The sequence below is a fragment of the Genypterus blacodes genome, unplaced genomic scaffold, assembly GCF_046128005.1.
Source record: "Genypterus blacodes isolate CSIRO-AG114 ecotype Tasmania unplaced genomic scaffold, CSIRO-AGI_Gbla_v1 ptg000222l_1, whole genome shotgun sequence".
Lineage (NCBI taxonomy): Eukaryota > Metazoa > Chordata > Actinopteri > Ophidiiformes > Ophidiidae > Genypterus > Genypterus blacodes.
Genome location: NW_027467021.1, coordinates 11,114 through 27,724, shown reverse-complemented (window position 1 = coordinate 27,724; position 16,611 = coordinate 11,114). Strand labels below are relative to the sequence as shown.

Genomic DNA, 16,611 nt, shown 5'->3' with positions numbered 1-16,611 from the left:
GTGGGCGGCCATCTTGGGCTGAGTCGGCGGTTCTGTGATGCTAGGCGCTGGCGTTAGCGCTGAGCTGGGCTTCATCTCTGTGGCGTTAGGGTGGAGCGTGTGTCACTTCCTGTTCAGTTTAACTTTTGTTTGCTGGTTCTTTTGGAGGAGCGAGCTGCGTGGGGACGGGACGGCGCCACGACAGCGCTTATGTGTGGGTATGTGGTCGTTTTAATTGTCCCCACAGGGACAGCAGGAGATGAGGATGAACTTAACGAAGATTCCTGTGGGGACGGTAATGAATGAGTCTGATATGATAATGGAGAGGAAACGTGAGAGAGAGAGAGATACGGCTGGAAGAGAGTTTAGAGAGACAGAGACAGCACACGGCTCAAACAGAAACAGGTGTTTGCATTTTGGGCTGCAGTGGGACGGATGGTGAGCCTGGAATGGAGACGGAGCGTCGGCCCCGTTCCAACATCGTTACGTGAAACTGGATGCGGCTCAAAATGAAAATTCAGCTTCCAAAATTCTGTCCCTTCTCTTTGATTGTTACACATCGGTGCGATCGCTCAAACATGGCCGCCGGCCCCCGTTGTCGCCCTCGCTCTGGTCCTTTGTGTCTTTGTGTCTTTTCCCTCTGTTTTGCGTGTCCATCTGTGCGTCCATCTGTCCACGCCCCCCTGATCAATAGTCTCTTCATTAGGCAAATGGATGGAGATGGGAGGAAGCTGCACCAGGAAGCCGATCAGATAGCGTAAGTGGGAGGAAAAGGACGTTTCAGATCCCAATCAGCTGCTGTGAATCACAAGGGCACGGCTGATTCATCAGGCTCAGCTGATTCATCAGGCTCAGCTCAAAATTAGGGCAAAACGAGTGTGATTCATCAAAAAACAGCTTTTTTTTTAATGAACTGCAGTGGAATATTTGACATTTGTTCAAAGCTACAAAAACTTCCACACACTCGCTCTGCTTGCTCCTGTCCCTCTGCAGTCTAGGAGTCGGACTGTAATCGCTGTGTTTTGAAGTTGCTAGCACAAACGTTTGTCATTCAGAGCAACACGGACGCATTCTTCTGTTTTCTATTGAGTTCCTTCGTTTAAATGCAAATAAGTCGCCGCGTGTTACGGAAGAAGAAGAAGAAGAAGGAGAAAAGGGATCACGGCGCTCCAGATACCAGAGGTCTCTCCCAGCGGCGTAGCGAGCGAGGCGCTTCATCCACAACCGCTCCACCTTGTCAAAGTCGCCGCCTGGCCTCAGATTCATAACCACGCCTGCGAGAATGTCCAATTCCATCACGCCGATAGACAAATCACCTGCGTGTAGCAGGAATGCTAACCCCGTTCCCGGCGCCTTGATTGATCGGCCCTGCGTCTCCCCCCGCAGCAGCTTTACGTCAAATCTGAAAGCAAACATTAGCGGCCTCCACATTACCCTTCTACCTCACATTCTCTCCGTCTCTCTACATTACGCCCCACCGTTCCTCCCTCTCTCCCCCTCCCTCCCTCTCTCCCTCTCTCTCTCTCTCTCTCTCCCCATCTTTCTCGCCACGGCGTCCGAGAATCATCCGTCAACGCAACGAGGGAACAATGGCAGCTCCGCCTCGCGAGGTCGAACTGACTGCTGTACCTTCCATTACAGCTGCGGAGCGAGCGATTGCCTCGCACGTAGAAGGTCAGGAATATGAATGAACTGATCCAGGCGAGAGAGAGAGAGAGAGAGAGAGAGAGAGAGCGAGAGAGGTGTGTGTGTGTGTGTGAGAGTTGCTGGTTCCACTGGTGTCTCCTCCTCGGCGGCCCTCAGCGGGGCTCATACCTGCCCAGCACGACTCACTTGGGCGCTTTGATATGCGGTGATGATGTCGCCCTCTTCCCTCAAATCCTCTTTGGTTTATCTTCCAGTGGGGGCGACTTCAATGAAACGTTGCTGTCGGATGGCATCAAAGCGCTTCCCAAGACCGAGAGAGGCCTCTTGAAAAGCAAACTTTGGTCCTCTGCCGAGCCTATGGAAGTTTAAAGAAAAAATAAAATAAAAAAGAGCGTCTGGATGATTTATGTGCCAGATGATTTCCAGTGCATTTGCGATGGATGAACAAAAGCAGAGTGATGAGTCATGTGCCTGTGCGCTGTATTGTATTGGATGGAGCTTTGATAAGCAGCCATTCTTTACTCCAAATGAAAGAAATGTCATCTTTCACAAAACTCTCCCGGCTTTCAACACTTTTTGTTTGTCCCTCCCGCGTCGACTTTTGTCTCACCCACTCTCTGTCTGAAGAAGCTTAGAGGGGCAGAGGGCTTCATTGTGTCTCTGCCGTCTCTCTCTCACTCTCTCTCTCTCTCTCTCTCTCTTCCCTTTCATGCCTTTGCCTTTCTCTTTTATTGGAAAATCCAGCGGCTGGCCTTTGTGTCCGTTCCCACACATGAGGCGCCCGTCTCAAAGTCGGCCTTTCCTGGAGGTGGACGGATGAAAGGGGAGTCGGAGCGCGAGGATGTGCCGTATCCCGTAACCTTCCCCGTGTCCTGTGCCGTCTGCAACTGCGCCTTTCCTTTGACAACACATTTTGAAAGTCACTACAATGGTTTTCAAGGTGATGCTAGGAGCAATATGCTAAATAACGTCTGATATGGAGTTTAAGCGACGCGGCTCGGTGTGTGTTTGCGTGTGTGTGTGTGTGTGTGTGTGTGTGTGTGTGTGTGTGTGCGTGCGCGTGCGTGTGTGTGTGTGTGTGTGTGAGATGGACAGAAATGGTCGCCCTGCAATGTATCCGGCTAACATAAATTATTTGTGGGAGGCAACTGTATTCCGTGGTGTGTGTCTGCGAGTGTGTGTTTGTCTCTGTGTGTGTGAGTGTGTGAGTGTGTGTGTGTATGTGAGTGTGTGAGAGATCTCTCTCCGTGCGACCATCTGGCCGGAGTCTGAATCACTTAGGTGGCCCTGCCAGGTGTCAGGGCCCAGGTGGCCGCAGCGTCTTTGCCAACAAAAAACCGAACCTTTGCCCGTTCTGGAGTCACGGCGTCGGATGCCTGGGCGTCAAACTGAGGGATGTATGGTGTGGGTGTGTAGAGATTGTCGGTTACATTCCCCTCGGCGTGACACAGCGGGCGGACAAGCGTTGCCGTTAAGCTGCATTTGTTCAACCTTCTATCAAACAAATACGGCCAAATCTGCAGAGTGGCTCATTATTTGCATGATGTTCCAGAGGCCGGGGAGAGATTTAAGGGGATGAGACACTTTTTTAAAAGAGTTGTGAACATGAATTCAAGGCAGGATGGTTTAATTACATCCTGTGGTCAACGCCGTGTCACCAGGATCCACTCAGACGGCTCTCCTTTGATCAAATCGGCGGTGGGAATGATGAGATAATGATATATTAGCTCACCACAGATGGAAACTAAATCTCATCTTCTGAAGAAATTGGGTTCCTTGTTAGTTTAACAGCTAAAAGGAGGCCACAAATTGTGTTGTAATTCCACTCTGTGACACGGCGCCCTGGTGGTTAACTCTTTATCTGCTCTAGCTCCCCGTCCGCTCAGCTTCACTCCCACCTCCCAGCACTCACAGGTGAATTGGAAACTCTAAATTGCCCCGAGGCGTGACAGTGAGGGTGAATGGCTTCATCCGTCTTCATGTGTCCGCCAACTGTCCGGGACGTAACCCGCCTCTCATCCAATGGCCGTCAGCGTGGTGATGGGCTCCGGCCCCCCCCTGCAACCCTGAGCAGGATAAGTGAGTGTAGAGTGAGAGGGAATGAATGGATGACATCACGAGCTTAGAGAGAAGTCGCCACTGTTGGGGGAGCTACTCTCGCCTCAAGGTACTCCTGATGTAAAGTGCTTAAGCTGTGGCCAAGCTACTCTCTTAATACTGCAGATAGCTACACTGCAGATAGCTACACTACAAGCTCTCCAGAAACATTCAAGCTACAGCAACGGGCCGGAGGGCGGACCAAAGCAAATAAGCAGATAATGTGGTTAAGAATGCTTTAGCTCATACTGAAATCAAGTACAAGTAGCTGGGTAGCTTTTGCCAAGCTATACTGCCTACTGATGAAAAAGAAAAAAGAAAGCTGCGTTGTTTTTGTGGCGCTACTGTCCAGCTACTGAAAAAAGTAGTTAAGTTGGTAGCTTCACTACTTGTAGCTTGCTGATGCCCAACACTGAGATTCACAGAAATATGCTTGATACATCTTTTAATTATTATTTTTATATTATTGTGTGTGTGTGAGAAAGAGAGAGGGAGAGAGAGAGAGTGAGAGAGAGAGAGAGAGAGAGAGAGAGAGAGACCTGAGTCCAGTTGGGTTTGCAGAGGGAACGTCCACACTTTACATAACTGTGACTCTCCACCATATAGAGAGTGCATTATACATTCTCCACGTCACCTGCGGTCGTGTGCAGGTGATGAATCTCATCTCAGGAGCGGCGCTTTCTCACAGTGAGCCCGGTGATTGATGCAGTATTACAGCGCCGACACCTCCGTAGCCATTGTCTATTCAAGCTCCGAGGTATGTGTTTAAAAAAACATGCAGGTCCCCCTCAGTGCAGGCTGTGCTCTCTCTCTCTCTCTCTCTCTCCCTCTCCCTCTGTGTTTGGGCCACAGACTGCGTGTTGGGATAACAGAGCCAGACAGGTGCTTCTCCTCATTACTCAAATAGATCCTCACCCATTTGAAAGGCAGAGAGAGAGAGAGTCGATGCATATGCACTATACGGTCATATATATATATAAAGTCTACATCCCCCCCCCCCCCCTCCCTGGGCATTGATAGCTGCATTACCCTGACATTTACAATGAAATATCGCCCTTTCCCCGTCTGCACCCCATCACATTTTTCCCCATGAGCCGAACCTATTGATCTAAATATCACATCCATCCTGCTTAGCACCCAAAGGCGCGGACCTCGCATGCAACGGCTCTCAAACCACGGGAGATAAATGAACGTCCATTAGGGGGGGAGAACGCCGCCTGTTTGCAGACCCGACCTGCCCAAATTGGTTTCTAATAGATGTCCTTGATCGTGTAATCACTTTGACCCGCTAACGGCCTCTTCAGTGATTGGCCTCGCAAACCAACCGACCAACCAGCCGGGCATTCGCTCAGGCGGCCGGGCAGCTGGGGTTTGAGTCAAATAAGTACTATTAGGATCAATCAGTATCTTTGTTTGTGTGTGTGTGTGTGTGTGTGTGTGTGTGTGTGTGTGTGTGTGTGTATCTGTGAGAGAGAGAGAGAGAGAGAGAGAGAGAGAGCATGTGTGACCTTGATCTTGATTAGCATGATTCAGCATTGTTAGGGTCCTAGTTGATAACAGCTTGCAACCACTGGCGTGTTGATATGTGTTAGTTTACACTTAAAGTAGTAAAGTATATATTCTATACTTGCGCACACTTCTAAAGGTACAAGGCTGGCATCAGTCTCTCCTTTCTTTCTTTCTTTCCTCTCGGTTCGTTTCCATTCCTTTTCTCTCTCAAATGATCTGAGATATGAGACTAAGCTCTGTAGCCGTCGTCACTATGAGCTCTTTTACTGTTGATAGATCCACTAATGAAGTTCTGATTGCAGGACTGGAGTATTCTGCACTCTGACACTAACGTTTTCTCTTAAGTAATGGACTTGTGTGCTTCCAACGCTGCTTAAGGGACAAAACAGACGAATATCCAAAACATGGAAACCCATTTGTCCACCGGCTCTTGTGTTTGTGCTCTACACCTCCCAGAGAAACACGATAGTTTGTAAATGTGGAGCGGCAGCAGTTAAACGAGTCATAACACAATGGGAACAATCTGAGGAGATAATGGATATTTGCTTTGCGCTCGGTGAGCATACAGGGTGAGCGCGGACAATAGTAATAGAGTGTCATCTATCTCTGTTGTGAGCGGCCGAGCCTTGTTCAAACGGAGAGCTAATAGCTCATCTGCTGCATGGAAGCTGCTCGGTGCTGGACCCTGGCTATACTGGCACGCGCAGGGGGAGTCAGCTGAGGGTCAAACTCCACTCCAAACCTCCCGCTGCCGACGCTGCACGAGAGCCGGGCACTAAAAGCATCTGAGCTTTATATATATAGTATCTCTACATCTCCTTTGAGGTGCATTTGGGATGAAGGACCGCGGGGCTTAAGCACATCGAGTCACAGTCGCAGAATCTCAGTGTGCACAACTTCCCACATTTATGGCCGTGCAGTCACGCGCTATGTGGTTAAACAGACATCAAACACATAGAATCAGAATCAGCTCGGCCTCTTCTGTGAGACGATCCCATGAGCGCTGCTGCAGGTTTATGTTTGTTTGTCTGATAGGATGGAGTCACATATATACTGTGGCATCACTCTGCAGTATTAAATAGGGACAGAAACACTGCTGACACCGCTGTGTAGCTGAGACGACGCTGCTTCAGTGAGGTGGAAACAAGACGACCAAGCGTGCAGCCAAATTACAACACAATGTACAGTCGTGAAAATTGAAGTTTCCTCTTTGGGGTCAATTAACAAAAACCCAGAACATCCACAGTTGTGTTGTCTGAGAGAACTCATAAACCCAGAGCTCACGCTGCAGACAGGGAGTTTGATTTTCAGGGGTCATCAAGGTCGGCGGAGGAGGTCGGGCAGATCTGTCACTCAGTTTGTTTGTTTGTCTGCGAGGTCTATAGTCCATCACCTGTTAAGGGTCATCAGTGGGAGACAGAGAGACAGAGAGACAGAGAGACAGAGAGACAGAGGAGGTGCTGAGTTCTTCTTCTCCTAGATTCTGGAATTTCCAATGAAGGAGAGATGTGAGCAGATGTGTTTATAAAACATTCAGAGAGTTTACTTGGGAGATTTCTATGAAAGAAGCATAAGGGGACGTACAGAAGTCAGCAGGAGCTATTTTTAACGTCTGTGGCCTTTGGGAAAGGAGACACAGTTCAGAAACACTCGTCATTGTTTTAAACGTCTTCAAGAGCAATAAGAGATAAGCAGCGACCGCAGGATGGAGAGAGATAACGGCCGGATGATGGAAAATGAGAAGACAGAAATGAGAACTTGGCGGAGGAGAGACGGACTTGTTAGGAATCCCTGCCAGACCTCCCTGTCACAGTTTAGTTTTTGGAACACGTTCCCATGCTGCAGTCACCTGTGGCCCCACTGCTGCATGTCATTCCTCCACAGAATGACTAAGCATGCTCACACACACACACACACACACGCAAAAGCAGTGAGCCTCATCCCTGATCAATGCAGGCTCTAACATAAGACATTTTGGGTGGAAAGTCCCCGTCACTATAGAACACACAGGGATGTTTTTGAAGCGAAGCCGCAGCTTTTGTTGAATTCAGTTTGAAGACGTTATCAAAGGGTTATTCCTGATTTATTATGCCTTTTAATATGAAGAGGACAGTGGTGAAACCTGGGGCGCTATTGTCTTTGATTGTGGGGGATTTAATTGTGAAATTCTTTGAATTTGTCACAGCGGTGGGCACTCATTTTGTCAGGCTCTCTTAAGGTGAGGAGGCTCATGAATGTTTATGTGCATCTGACGCTTCACTTTGCTCTCTGGGGATGAAGCCTTCAGCCCTGCTCTTCATCTCTCTCACTCTCTCTCTCTCTCCCTTTCCCTCCCTCTCCCTCTCTCTCTCTCCCTCTCCTTCTCCCTCTCCCTCTCTCTCTCTCTCTCTCTCTCTCTCTCTCTCCCTCTCCCTCTCCCTCTCCCTCCCTCTCCCTCTCTCTCTACCTCCCTCTCCTTCTCCCTCTCCATCTCTCTCTCTCTCTCTCTCTCTCTCTCTCTCTCTCTCTCTCTGATGTTGCTTACTAAAGAGAGAGCTTGATTTTTTTTTGATCATAGACCCGTTTTAATTAAGCCCTCGTCAGTTGCCTTTAACATTAATCTCACGGTTCAGCAATGTGATGTGTTGGCAATTTCTAAAGTCAACATTGTAACCTGTGTGTGTGTGTGTGTGTGTGTGTGTGTGTGTGTGTGTGTGTGTGTGTGTGTGTGCGTGTGTGTGTGATGTACGTGTTAAATATAAAGCAAATTGTTTTGTGTCGTCAGTCGTGTTTAACGCGACACAGCTGAAGAGGAAGAGAAAAGTCTAGCATAATTAAATTACATTCTAGTTGACAGAAATACTTAATTTACCAGATTGAACTTCAATTTCTGGTTTATTGACGTTAAAGCGGTGATCAGTCTCACGTATTCATATATTACTAACAGCAGCTGTGACTGTAATCCTTATAGTTTTTGAGAACTCCCCCTGTGTTGTTGTTGACTTGTTGCCCAAGTCCATCATCCATCAATCTTCTCTCCAGTCTCTCCACCTTCCCACCATCCTTTTATTTGTCTACCCATTTTATCCAGGTCACGGTTGTGTTGGCAACAGACCGAGCAGAGCGGCAGAGGCGATGTTTTAAACAGAGCAGAGGCAGCCCGTCGTAAAGTAACAAATGGCTTCATTTTTACTGCAGGTGTGGGAGATTGTGCCACTTTAGTCCTATTAGACCTCAGTGCTTCATTTAACATTGTTCATCGTGCACTTCTAACTCACCGTCCTCCCTTTATTGGCTCAGATACTCGTCAAAAGAAATGTAATCTATTATTATGAGTAACTTATCGTATAACTTTATAGACTGTATCACCTGTGGGGTCCCTCATGGCCACATTCTAGGCCCTCTCCTTTTGTCTCTTGGTTGGATGTTTTCATCTGTACTGGCAGCGCTCCAGAAATCCTACTGTTAAAATCCTTTAAGCCCCTGGTTCCTTTTATGTAAGGTGTCAATCAAGCACGTCCCAAACGCACATCCACACAGTCCTGAGGAGAAGTCGTGCCCAATCAGCAGAAATAGCTCAAAGGCCCCGTACACCCGGGCCCTTAAGAGCTGCCGAGCAGAGAGCAAAGGTCGCATCCCTCAGAAGGTTTTTACAAAGCAGTGAAACACTATTCGGAATTTATTTTCGCTATTCTACATCATACACAGAAATCCTACCTTGGTGGTCCTATAAAAAAAAAACTTCCACAGAGCAAAACAGTAAGAAAGCTTGTGTTCTTCACTCCCTGAAGCCCCGCCTCAGCCAAAAGTCTCCTATGCCTTCCAGCTATTTCTCAGTGCATCAGCTTGATTTGATAAGGAGCCAAACTATGACCGGATGCATCTGAAAATCAGCCTCTCTCTACTGTTAGCAGATTTTCCCAGATCATGTTTAATGAATGTCTGTGACTGAAGACCTCTTGGGCGCCTATAGATCAGTCAAGGACGGACCTCAGCCCTGAACTTCCCTGCATGGCTCAATAATGAATGTATTAACTGCTTTGTATTTGTAATTCTGTGTGTTTTTATACTGTCTTTCACATGATTCTGTTTTATTAATCACTTCATACTTTTGATTAGTTATGTGTTTTCTCTTCTTCCTCCTCATGTTACCTTCTTGTGTTACACTGATCTTACATCAAGGTCTTATCATAGTCATATAAGGACAGCAATCAAATCATGCTATGTGACAGCAACACAGAGTACAGTAATCAACACAGTGCTTCTTGGATCTTCATCTGTATCAGCCACAGCTGTGAGCCATGATCTCATGGGACTTGTAATCTCTCTCTTTCCTAAAACCAAAAACAGCACCAGATGTTGTAGACATACAGGAAACAGCAAGCAAGATATGACTATTTTATTATATGTATACTGTATTTATTTTTTTTGGGAAAGTTATTCATTTAAAAAAATAAAAATAAAATAAAAACTTGACATGCTACAACCTAATAACATTACATCATCATATCAATGTTCAGTTGGACTGTGTTGATAATACTACCAACAAAAACAACAACAACAATAATGATAAGAATAGGAATTAGGAATGAGAATTTAAAGTCAGTCTGTAATATGAATATGAAGGTATTTGTCCACGTGTTGGAGAGTCTTGGTTCTTTTTTGTCTGTCTGTCCTCTTTTTCACGACTGAGATTCAGCACCCTGGACAGCGCCAGGGAATGATGCATGCATTTGATTTGGGAAACAAACTCACCTCAACCAACGTGCTGTGAATGTTAATGCCAACACACACACACACACACACACACACACACACACACACACACACACACACACACACACACACACACACACACACACACACACACAATTTGCAATTTTAAAACACAAATCATCATTAGAAAGCTCCCACTAACGAGCTGATCTGTCCTGAGGGGCTGTTTTCCATGTTTCCACACTTCTTCCCCCTTTATGTGCAAACGGCAGGAAAATCTGTCTTTTCCCATCTTTTCTTTTTCCCTCCTCTCCTAATGTAGTCCCATGTAGAGGGCGGGCCAGAGCGGCCGGTGTGTAGAGCATCCAGGGGCCCCATCATCAGTCGCGCTGTGTGAGCCGAGCTGAGCGATGCGCGTTCACTGACTGTTGAGCAGCGAGAAGGAAGGACCGACGCACGGACGGACGGACGGACGGAGCAGCGCCGCCGAGCAGCTCCTCCAGCGCGCATCACTCCTCACCAAGCCTCCCCGGCACCAGCAGCAGCATCCCGGCCGAGCTCAAGCCAACAACCACGGATGGAATTTTGCTCGGGATTATTCTAGTTTGCTCCATCCCGGCGGCGTCCCTGTGAGAGAAAAGGTTTGGATCACGCTGGTTACTCTCATCTCCGCATTTAGATCTTAGTATTTGGGCTTTTTGTGATGTTTACGTGAAGTTGTTTCTGCCGGACGTTGCCTTTTCCGCGCTCCTGATTTTGGGAATTCCGGGTCGAGTTTGGGGATGTGTGAGGATCGAAGAGCGCGAGGGGATTGTTTGGGATGATGAGTTTAAAGGGCAAAACCATCAATTCAGGAGAGATTATGCGTCAGTTTGTAGCGGTTGAAAACGTCATAAACGTTTTTCGAGGCGAGCGAGAGAAATAACGACGCAGGCGGAAAGTTTCACATCACCGATTCGAGTCGGTTCGAGTCTTTACTGAGAATTGGCGCAACCTGCAGAAAACTTCATTTTCAACGTCGTTTTGCGCACGATTCCTCGTGAATAAACTGCGGTCCGCGTCGGCAGTCTTATCGTTTAATTCCCTGAAATGAAGCGTTTGGTAACGGTCAGACTGCCACCGTGTGAGGAACCGGGACCGCTGCAGAGGGTCAGTGCCCGGTGCTCCATGCGTCCGGACTTGGTTCTGGTGTCGGTCTCGGTCGCGGGGGCGTTTTAAAAAAAATTCACTGTGAAAATATCTCAACATTCCACTTTCTGATCCGAATGATTGTTGCGCTGCAATCCGCCACAAACTGCGTTATTGCGTCCATTTTGTGAGCGCGTGCATGTGCGCTCGACTCATCCAGCGGCGGTTCTTCAACAGACACGCAACATATCATGAAATATTAACATTCCTGTGGGAACTTGTGTGTCTGTGCTTATTGCTGAGTTTATAGTGACTTCGTGTCTGCGCCGTGTTTCCTCTCTCTGCTCATCATTACAGCGCTTATTTATAACGCGTCTGACCGCCTGCGTTTGACTGGTTTGAGCTGGCTGACGTCTCCTTTTCAAAGCTTATTCCTGTTACATTACTATTTAGAAAAAGAAGCAGATCAAAGGAGTTTCAGATCCAGATGCAGACTGAATGAATAATTAGAGGATCTCCATTCACTCTATGACAGAAAAGCCCCTGTGGTCGTGCATATTTGGTTGTATTTAGCAATTTTGTTTCCCCAAATAAACATCTTATCTAATTTGAGTAACTATCTAAGCAGGTTGTGTGTGGTTAAATGATTTAGCATAGAATTACATGTGATCAATAAACCCATCCAACCACATTCAGTCAGCGATGTGTGAACCTACAGGCTGCTGCTGCTGCTCTTAGCTTTCTGCTGGTGACCGCCCAGAGCCCTCTCAAGGACTCTTGGTGGTCCCCGAGCCATAGTTTGGGTATAAGCAGCGGCCCGGCTGTTGCCCTGGAGATAGGCTGCGTCCGCACTGACTGATATCAGATTGAATGGTGGCCCCTGGCTGCAGGTGGTGATGGACAGGGGGGACAGCAGGGGACAGAGAGGTCTCCAGTGCGTGATGGGGACTAGACTATATTACAAAACATGTCAATAAATCTGCAGCGCTGAGGCTCAATGCATCAATGAATCATTAATGCTCAGTCAGTGTCTACAGTATCTCGTGCAGGTCATCTCATATTCTGCACTAGTAAATAATTCAAAGTGTATGTATCCCGGAAAATATGTGCTTATTCTAGCATAATTACACCTAAAATCAAAATCACGATCTGCTGCTGAGAGGCCGAAGACGTCGAGGCTGCTTTACGTTGCCATTTTGAGATAAGGTGGCCCAAACACATGCTTGCTTGCTCAGACTGTAGACGAACCTCTTGAAGTAGCCAGAAATAGCTTCTCCTTCTAGCTGCTAACGATGCTATCAGGTGTGGTGTTAGCTGAAGGACGTCGCTCATCAGTGAGGAGAAGTGCAAAGTCAAAAGAACCGGAGTGAAATTTGATTTGTGTGCCATTGTGTTTCCATTTAGCCTCATTTGACAGATAGAAAGGTCAAAGTTGGCCCAATATTAACCTAAAGGTCGAGTCAAAATCATAAAATATTCAAAAAATGTTGCATTTCAGCTTTAAAAGGAGTTTTGTTCGCTTAACTTGACATTTTGTACAAAGCTTCACCGCCTTACTTAACCGAAAAGCACCGTGTTAGCATTGTTAGCATTCTTCATCAATGCTAGGTCTGAGCGGGACACCTGATGCCTCCGCCAGGCCGCCTACACAATAAGTCATGTTAATTGAATAGAGGCCAGGGCCAACATTCATGGCTGATCCACATCTCAGGTTTCCCGTGCAGATCGACGCTTTTCCTTATTGAAAGAACACTCTGCGTACGGCAGCATGTCTCCGTTCTGGCGAGGGGGGTGGGGGGGTTTGAAGTTGACGTTGCTGCGTTTGGGGGGAGGGGGGTCATATTCACCGAGCAGAACCTTTTAACCTCTCCCCTGTCTCGCTGACTCATTTTTAAGACAGACAATGATCCGGCCGAACAGCAACCCCTACCTCCACCCCCCCTACGCGTTGTCAAGGAGAAACACACACATGCACAGGGAACACATGCGTTACACACACAGTGCATTAGCATAGGTATCACTTACTAGAACTCAATAGCTCGCCTGCTGCAGCGAGATTAACAATTCAGGGCAGGTGGTTAAAGGGCCTATTGTGTTGCACGGTGCTCTGCTACTGTCATGATTGGACGAAGCCTTTGTCTGGCGGACTGCGCGCTGCCAAAACAATCGCAAGGGCAAAAGGCTGGATGAGTACACACACATATAAGGTTTCTCCATGTGAATCATTATTAGACGCATTGAGAAATGTTTAAACAGAACCAAACGCAGGTGCGGAGAGGAAGACGAGAGCTCGCCGTTTCTCTATACGAAGGCTTTCTGTTTGTCATCTGGGTTTCGGGCTGATGGACCTAATTTGTCCTTGAATGTGTACTCACTGGAGCAGAATGTTGATAATGACTCCAATATGAATTAGTAGCGTTGTAACATCTTTCTGAGAAGCTATTTACCGCCGCCGCCCCCTCCCTAGACCAGCAAATGAGAAAGTGCCGATGAATAATTAGTTGCTTTTTTATCAGGATCCCAGCAGGCCCTCAGAGATAGAAGACCAATGTTTGTGACGGAACACATGCTCAGGTCTGCATGGCTGGATTTGAGCTCAGCACCAGAGTCCAAAACAATCACAACACAGCAGACGAGCTTCTTGTTCGCCAAACATTTCTACCGTCCCACAAGCAGGCGTGATAACTGGAGCCGCACTTCATGTAGAGGACGATGTGCTCGTAAACATTTAAAGGATGTGATTAATGGTTATTTTAATTGTTGTACGTAATGTCGAGTGAACTGATTTGACACCGTAGCTGATATTTGGTTGATCTGTGAGGTAATGTTGAATATACTGCACAATAAGATGTATTTTCTTTACCTTGTCCTCTCCTATATGCATACAGGCAGACTGTATTACATTCAAATCAATATAATGCTGCAAAATATGGCCTCAGAAATGAGTTCTGAATCGAACCAACACCTGTCAGGCTCAGTCTCAGACTCTACAATGCAATTTAGACAAAGGGAGTGTTTGCTGTTGGGTATTGGATTACATTAGACTGCAGCTGTTTGGGATGTTTTGTTCTTCTTCTTTTATTGTCCCGATCTAAACCGCGGCTCATGACACGTCTGTTGTTTTGCAGTTCTGTCAAAGGAGCCACCGAAACTGGAGATCAAATCATGGGGCGCGGAGCCGGAGCGACGCTGGAGGTCTTGCGTTTGAATCCAGGGAGTCGCCTGAAAGAAAAATCAGCCCTGAATCACTGACAAACCACAGGAGGATCGACCTTCGTCTTCCCACTTTCACTGGTCCACTTCATGTGGAAATTGGATATTTCATCATCCATCACTGCTTAGACTCTCTCGTCTCTTATCAACATCAAATCTGCCTCACCAGTAGAAAAAAACGGATCTTGGAATCTCTGGACTGTAGTATGATCTACATGGAATGTAACATTTGACAAATACGTCTTGGATCCAGATAAACTCTGATGTTATCATCACGCTGAGGATCTATCCCCGTTTCTTGCCCTGCTCTGTTGCACCCCGTTATTCTCTACCATGAATCCCTCCAGCCTACCCGGACGTGTCGTCTTGCTGCTGAGTACCGTGCTGGGCCTGACTGTCGGCTTGGAGTTTACTGGCTCTGACGGTCAGTGGGCTCGCTACCTGCGCTGGGACGCCAGCGCCCGAAGCGACCTGACGTTTCAGTTCAAGACCTCCGAATCCGCGGGCCTGATGCTGTACTTTGACGACGGCGGATTTTGCGACTTCCTGCTCCTCACGGTCACAGAGGGCAAACTGCAGCTTCAGTTTAGCATCGACTGCGCCGAGACCACGATCACCTCCGACAACATGGTCAACGACAGCCGCTGGCACTTTGCGGCCATCAACAGGAACAATCTGCGGACAGCTTTGGCCCTGGATGGACAGTCCAAGGCAGAGGAGGTGAGACCCCAGCGGCAGTTCATGAAGATAGTGAGTGACCTTTTCCTGGGAGGGCTCCCGGGGGACATCCGAGAGTCTGCCATCACGCTCCCCTCCGTGCGTGACCTGCCACCGTTCAAAGGAATTATCACCGATCTCAGTTATGGGAGTAAACTACCCACGCTCATCAACAGTCAGAGAGTGCGTTTGGAGATGATGGGCCTCTGCACAGACAACCCATGCGAGAATGGCGGGATCTGCTCTCTGGCAGATGGAGAATCCTACTGTGACTGCTCCAGAACGGGATATGTAGGTCGATACTGCACTGAAGGTAAGAGGGGCCGGCTCCAGAGCATTCTGTGTCAAGCTCAGAATATTGATTTAGGAAAAGAAATCGGTGTACCGCACAGATTTGGAGTTCACGTTTACGGTTTGTTACCCTACCTTAGATTGTCAGCGTGCAGCTTTAGAAATCACATCCTGCACCATACACACTGCTGATACACACAGACCTGACTCAAAGTTTACCTCCACAACTATCATCATATTCATCATCGTCTGAAAACCAAGGCCGGGGGGAGGAGTGGGGGGCGGGGGGGTCAAAGTGCATCGCACAAGGTCAAAGTTACAAGAAGGTGCCGCCAAGCAATCCGACAGACTGGGTTCCCTCCCTTGGGTGGGCGGGGGCCTATTTGCACACTGTCTCACACTCTCTTTATCCAACCACTCCCTAGCACTGATTTGTACCATCCTAGATTACAATGTGCAATTCACACACAACCCTGTGTCATGCCACAGTCGTGCCTCATTGTGATTCAGTGTTACCTCACCGTTCACACACACAATGTTCTCTCATTTGCACTGTTGCTCCGGCAGCTTCTTTGTTTAGAAAGTCTGCATCCTTCACCTGGGAGTTACATTGGAGGAGATGTGCTCAGCGTCTCCTTGAAGGTTATTGCTTTTGATGAGGAAGGAGTCGGTTGGATGCAGGATGGGCCGATATGACTAAAATCACAATATTCAGTGTTCTTCTCTCCATTAAGTGAGTCCGGCTCCTGCCAGGCGGTGCAGGGACCTGAAGGGACACAATGTGTGGTATGAGGAAAGAAACGATGTAATCTGTTCTCCCTTCTTCTTCTCTAACAAGGTCATCTTTTATAGAAGCACTGCTTATTTCCTTTTTCCATATTTAGAGCCGTATCACAGAGAATACAATGCTTTCTGTTCTGCAGTCTCACCTTCTTCTTCTTCACTCTTCTTCCTTGGTGCTTATGGGGTTTTGGGTTTATTTGAAAGGAAAACTTTGTGTGAACAGACCCATGTCGAGTTTCCTCCACCGCTGACCCACTTCCTGCCTCTGTAAATCAGACTGACATGGTTGAATGATGCCTGCAGTTTGAGACATGAAACAGGGGAATGCTCACTGAGAAGCCCGGCGCTCCAAGACTCCGAGAACCATTCTGAACTGTGCCTCGATACAAATTAGGAAATTGTTCTCTTCTCCAGCACTGTAAGTATTTTCGGATGTTAGTGCTGCAGTCAGCATGACGCAATTCTGCTGTATGTGCATCCTTAATATGTCCGTCCTTATGCTGGTGGCCTAACCTGTATGGTGCTGAGGCCTAAAGCCCAGTTACAGGCCTG

General features: G+C 47.6%; 1 protein-coding gene across 1 annotated transcript; it reads left to right on the top strand.

Annotated features, from left to right (window-relative positions):
* Positions 1–14,601: 14,601 nt before the first annotated feature.
* On the top strand, positions 14,602–15,298 carry LOC143016261 (neurexin-3b-like; the record flags this gene model as incomplete). Its single annotated transcript, XM_076170512.1, has 1 exon — positions 14,602–15,298. A coding segment is annotated over exon 1 (697 nt), but the record flags the coding sequence as incomplete, so codon positions are not given.
* Between the last annotated feature and the right edge of the window lie 1,313 nt (positions 15,299–16,611).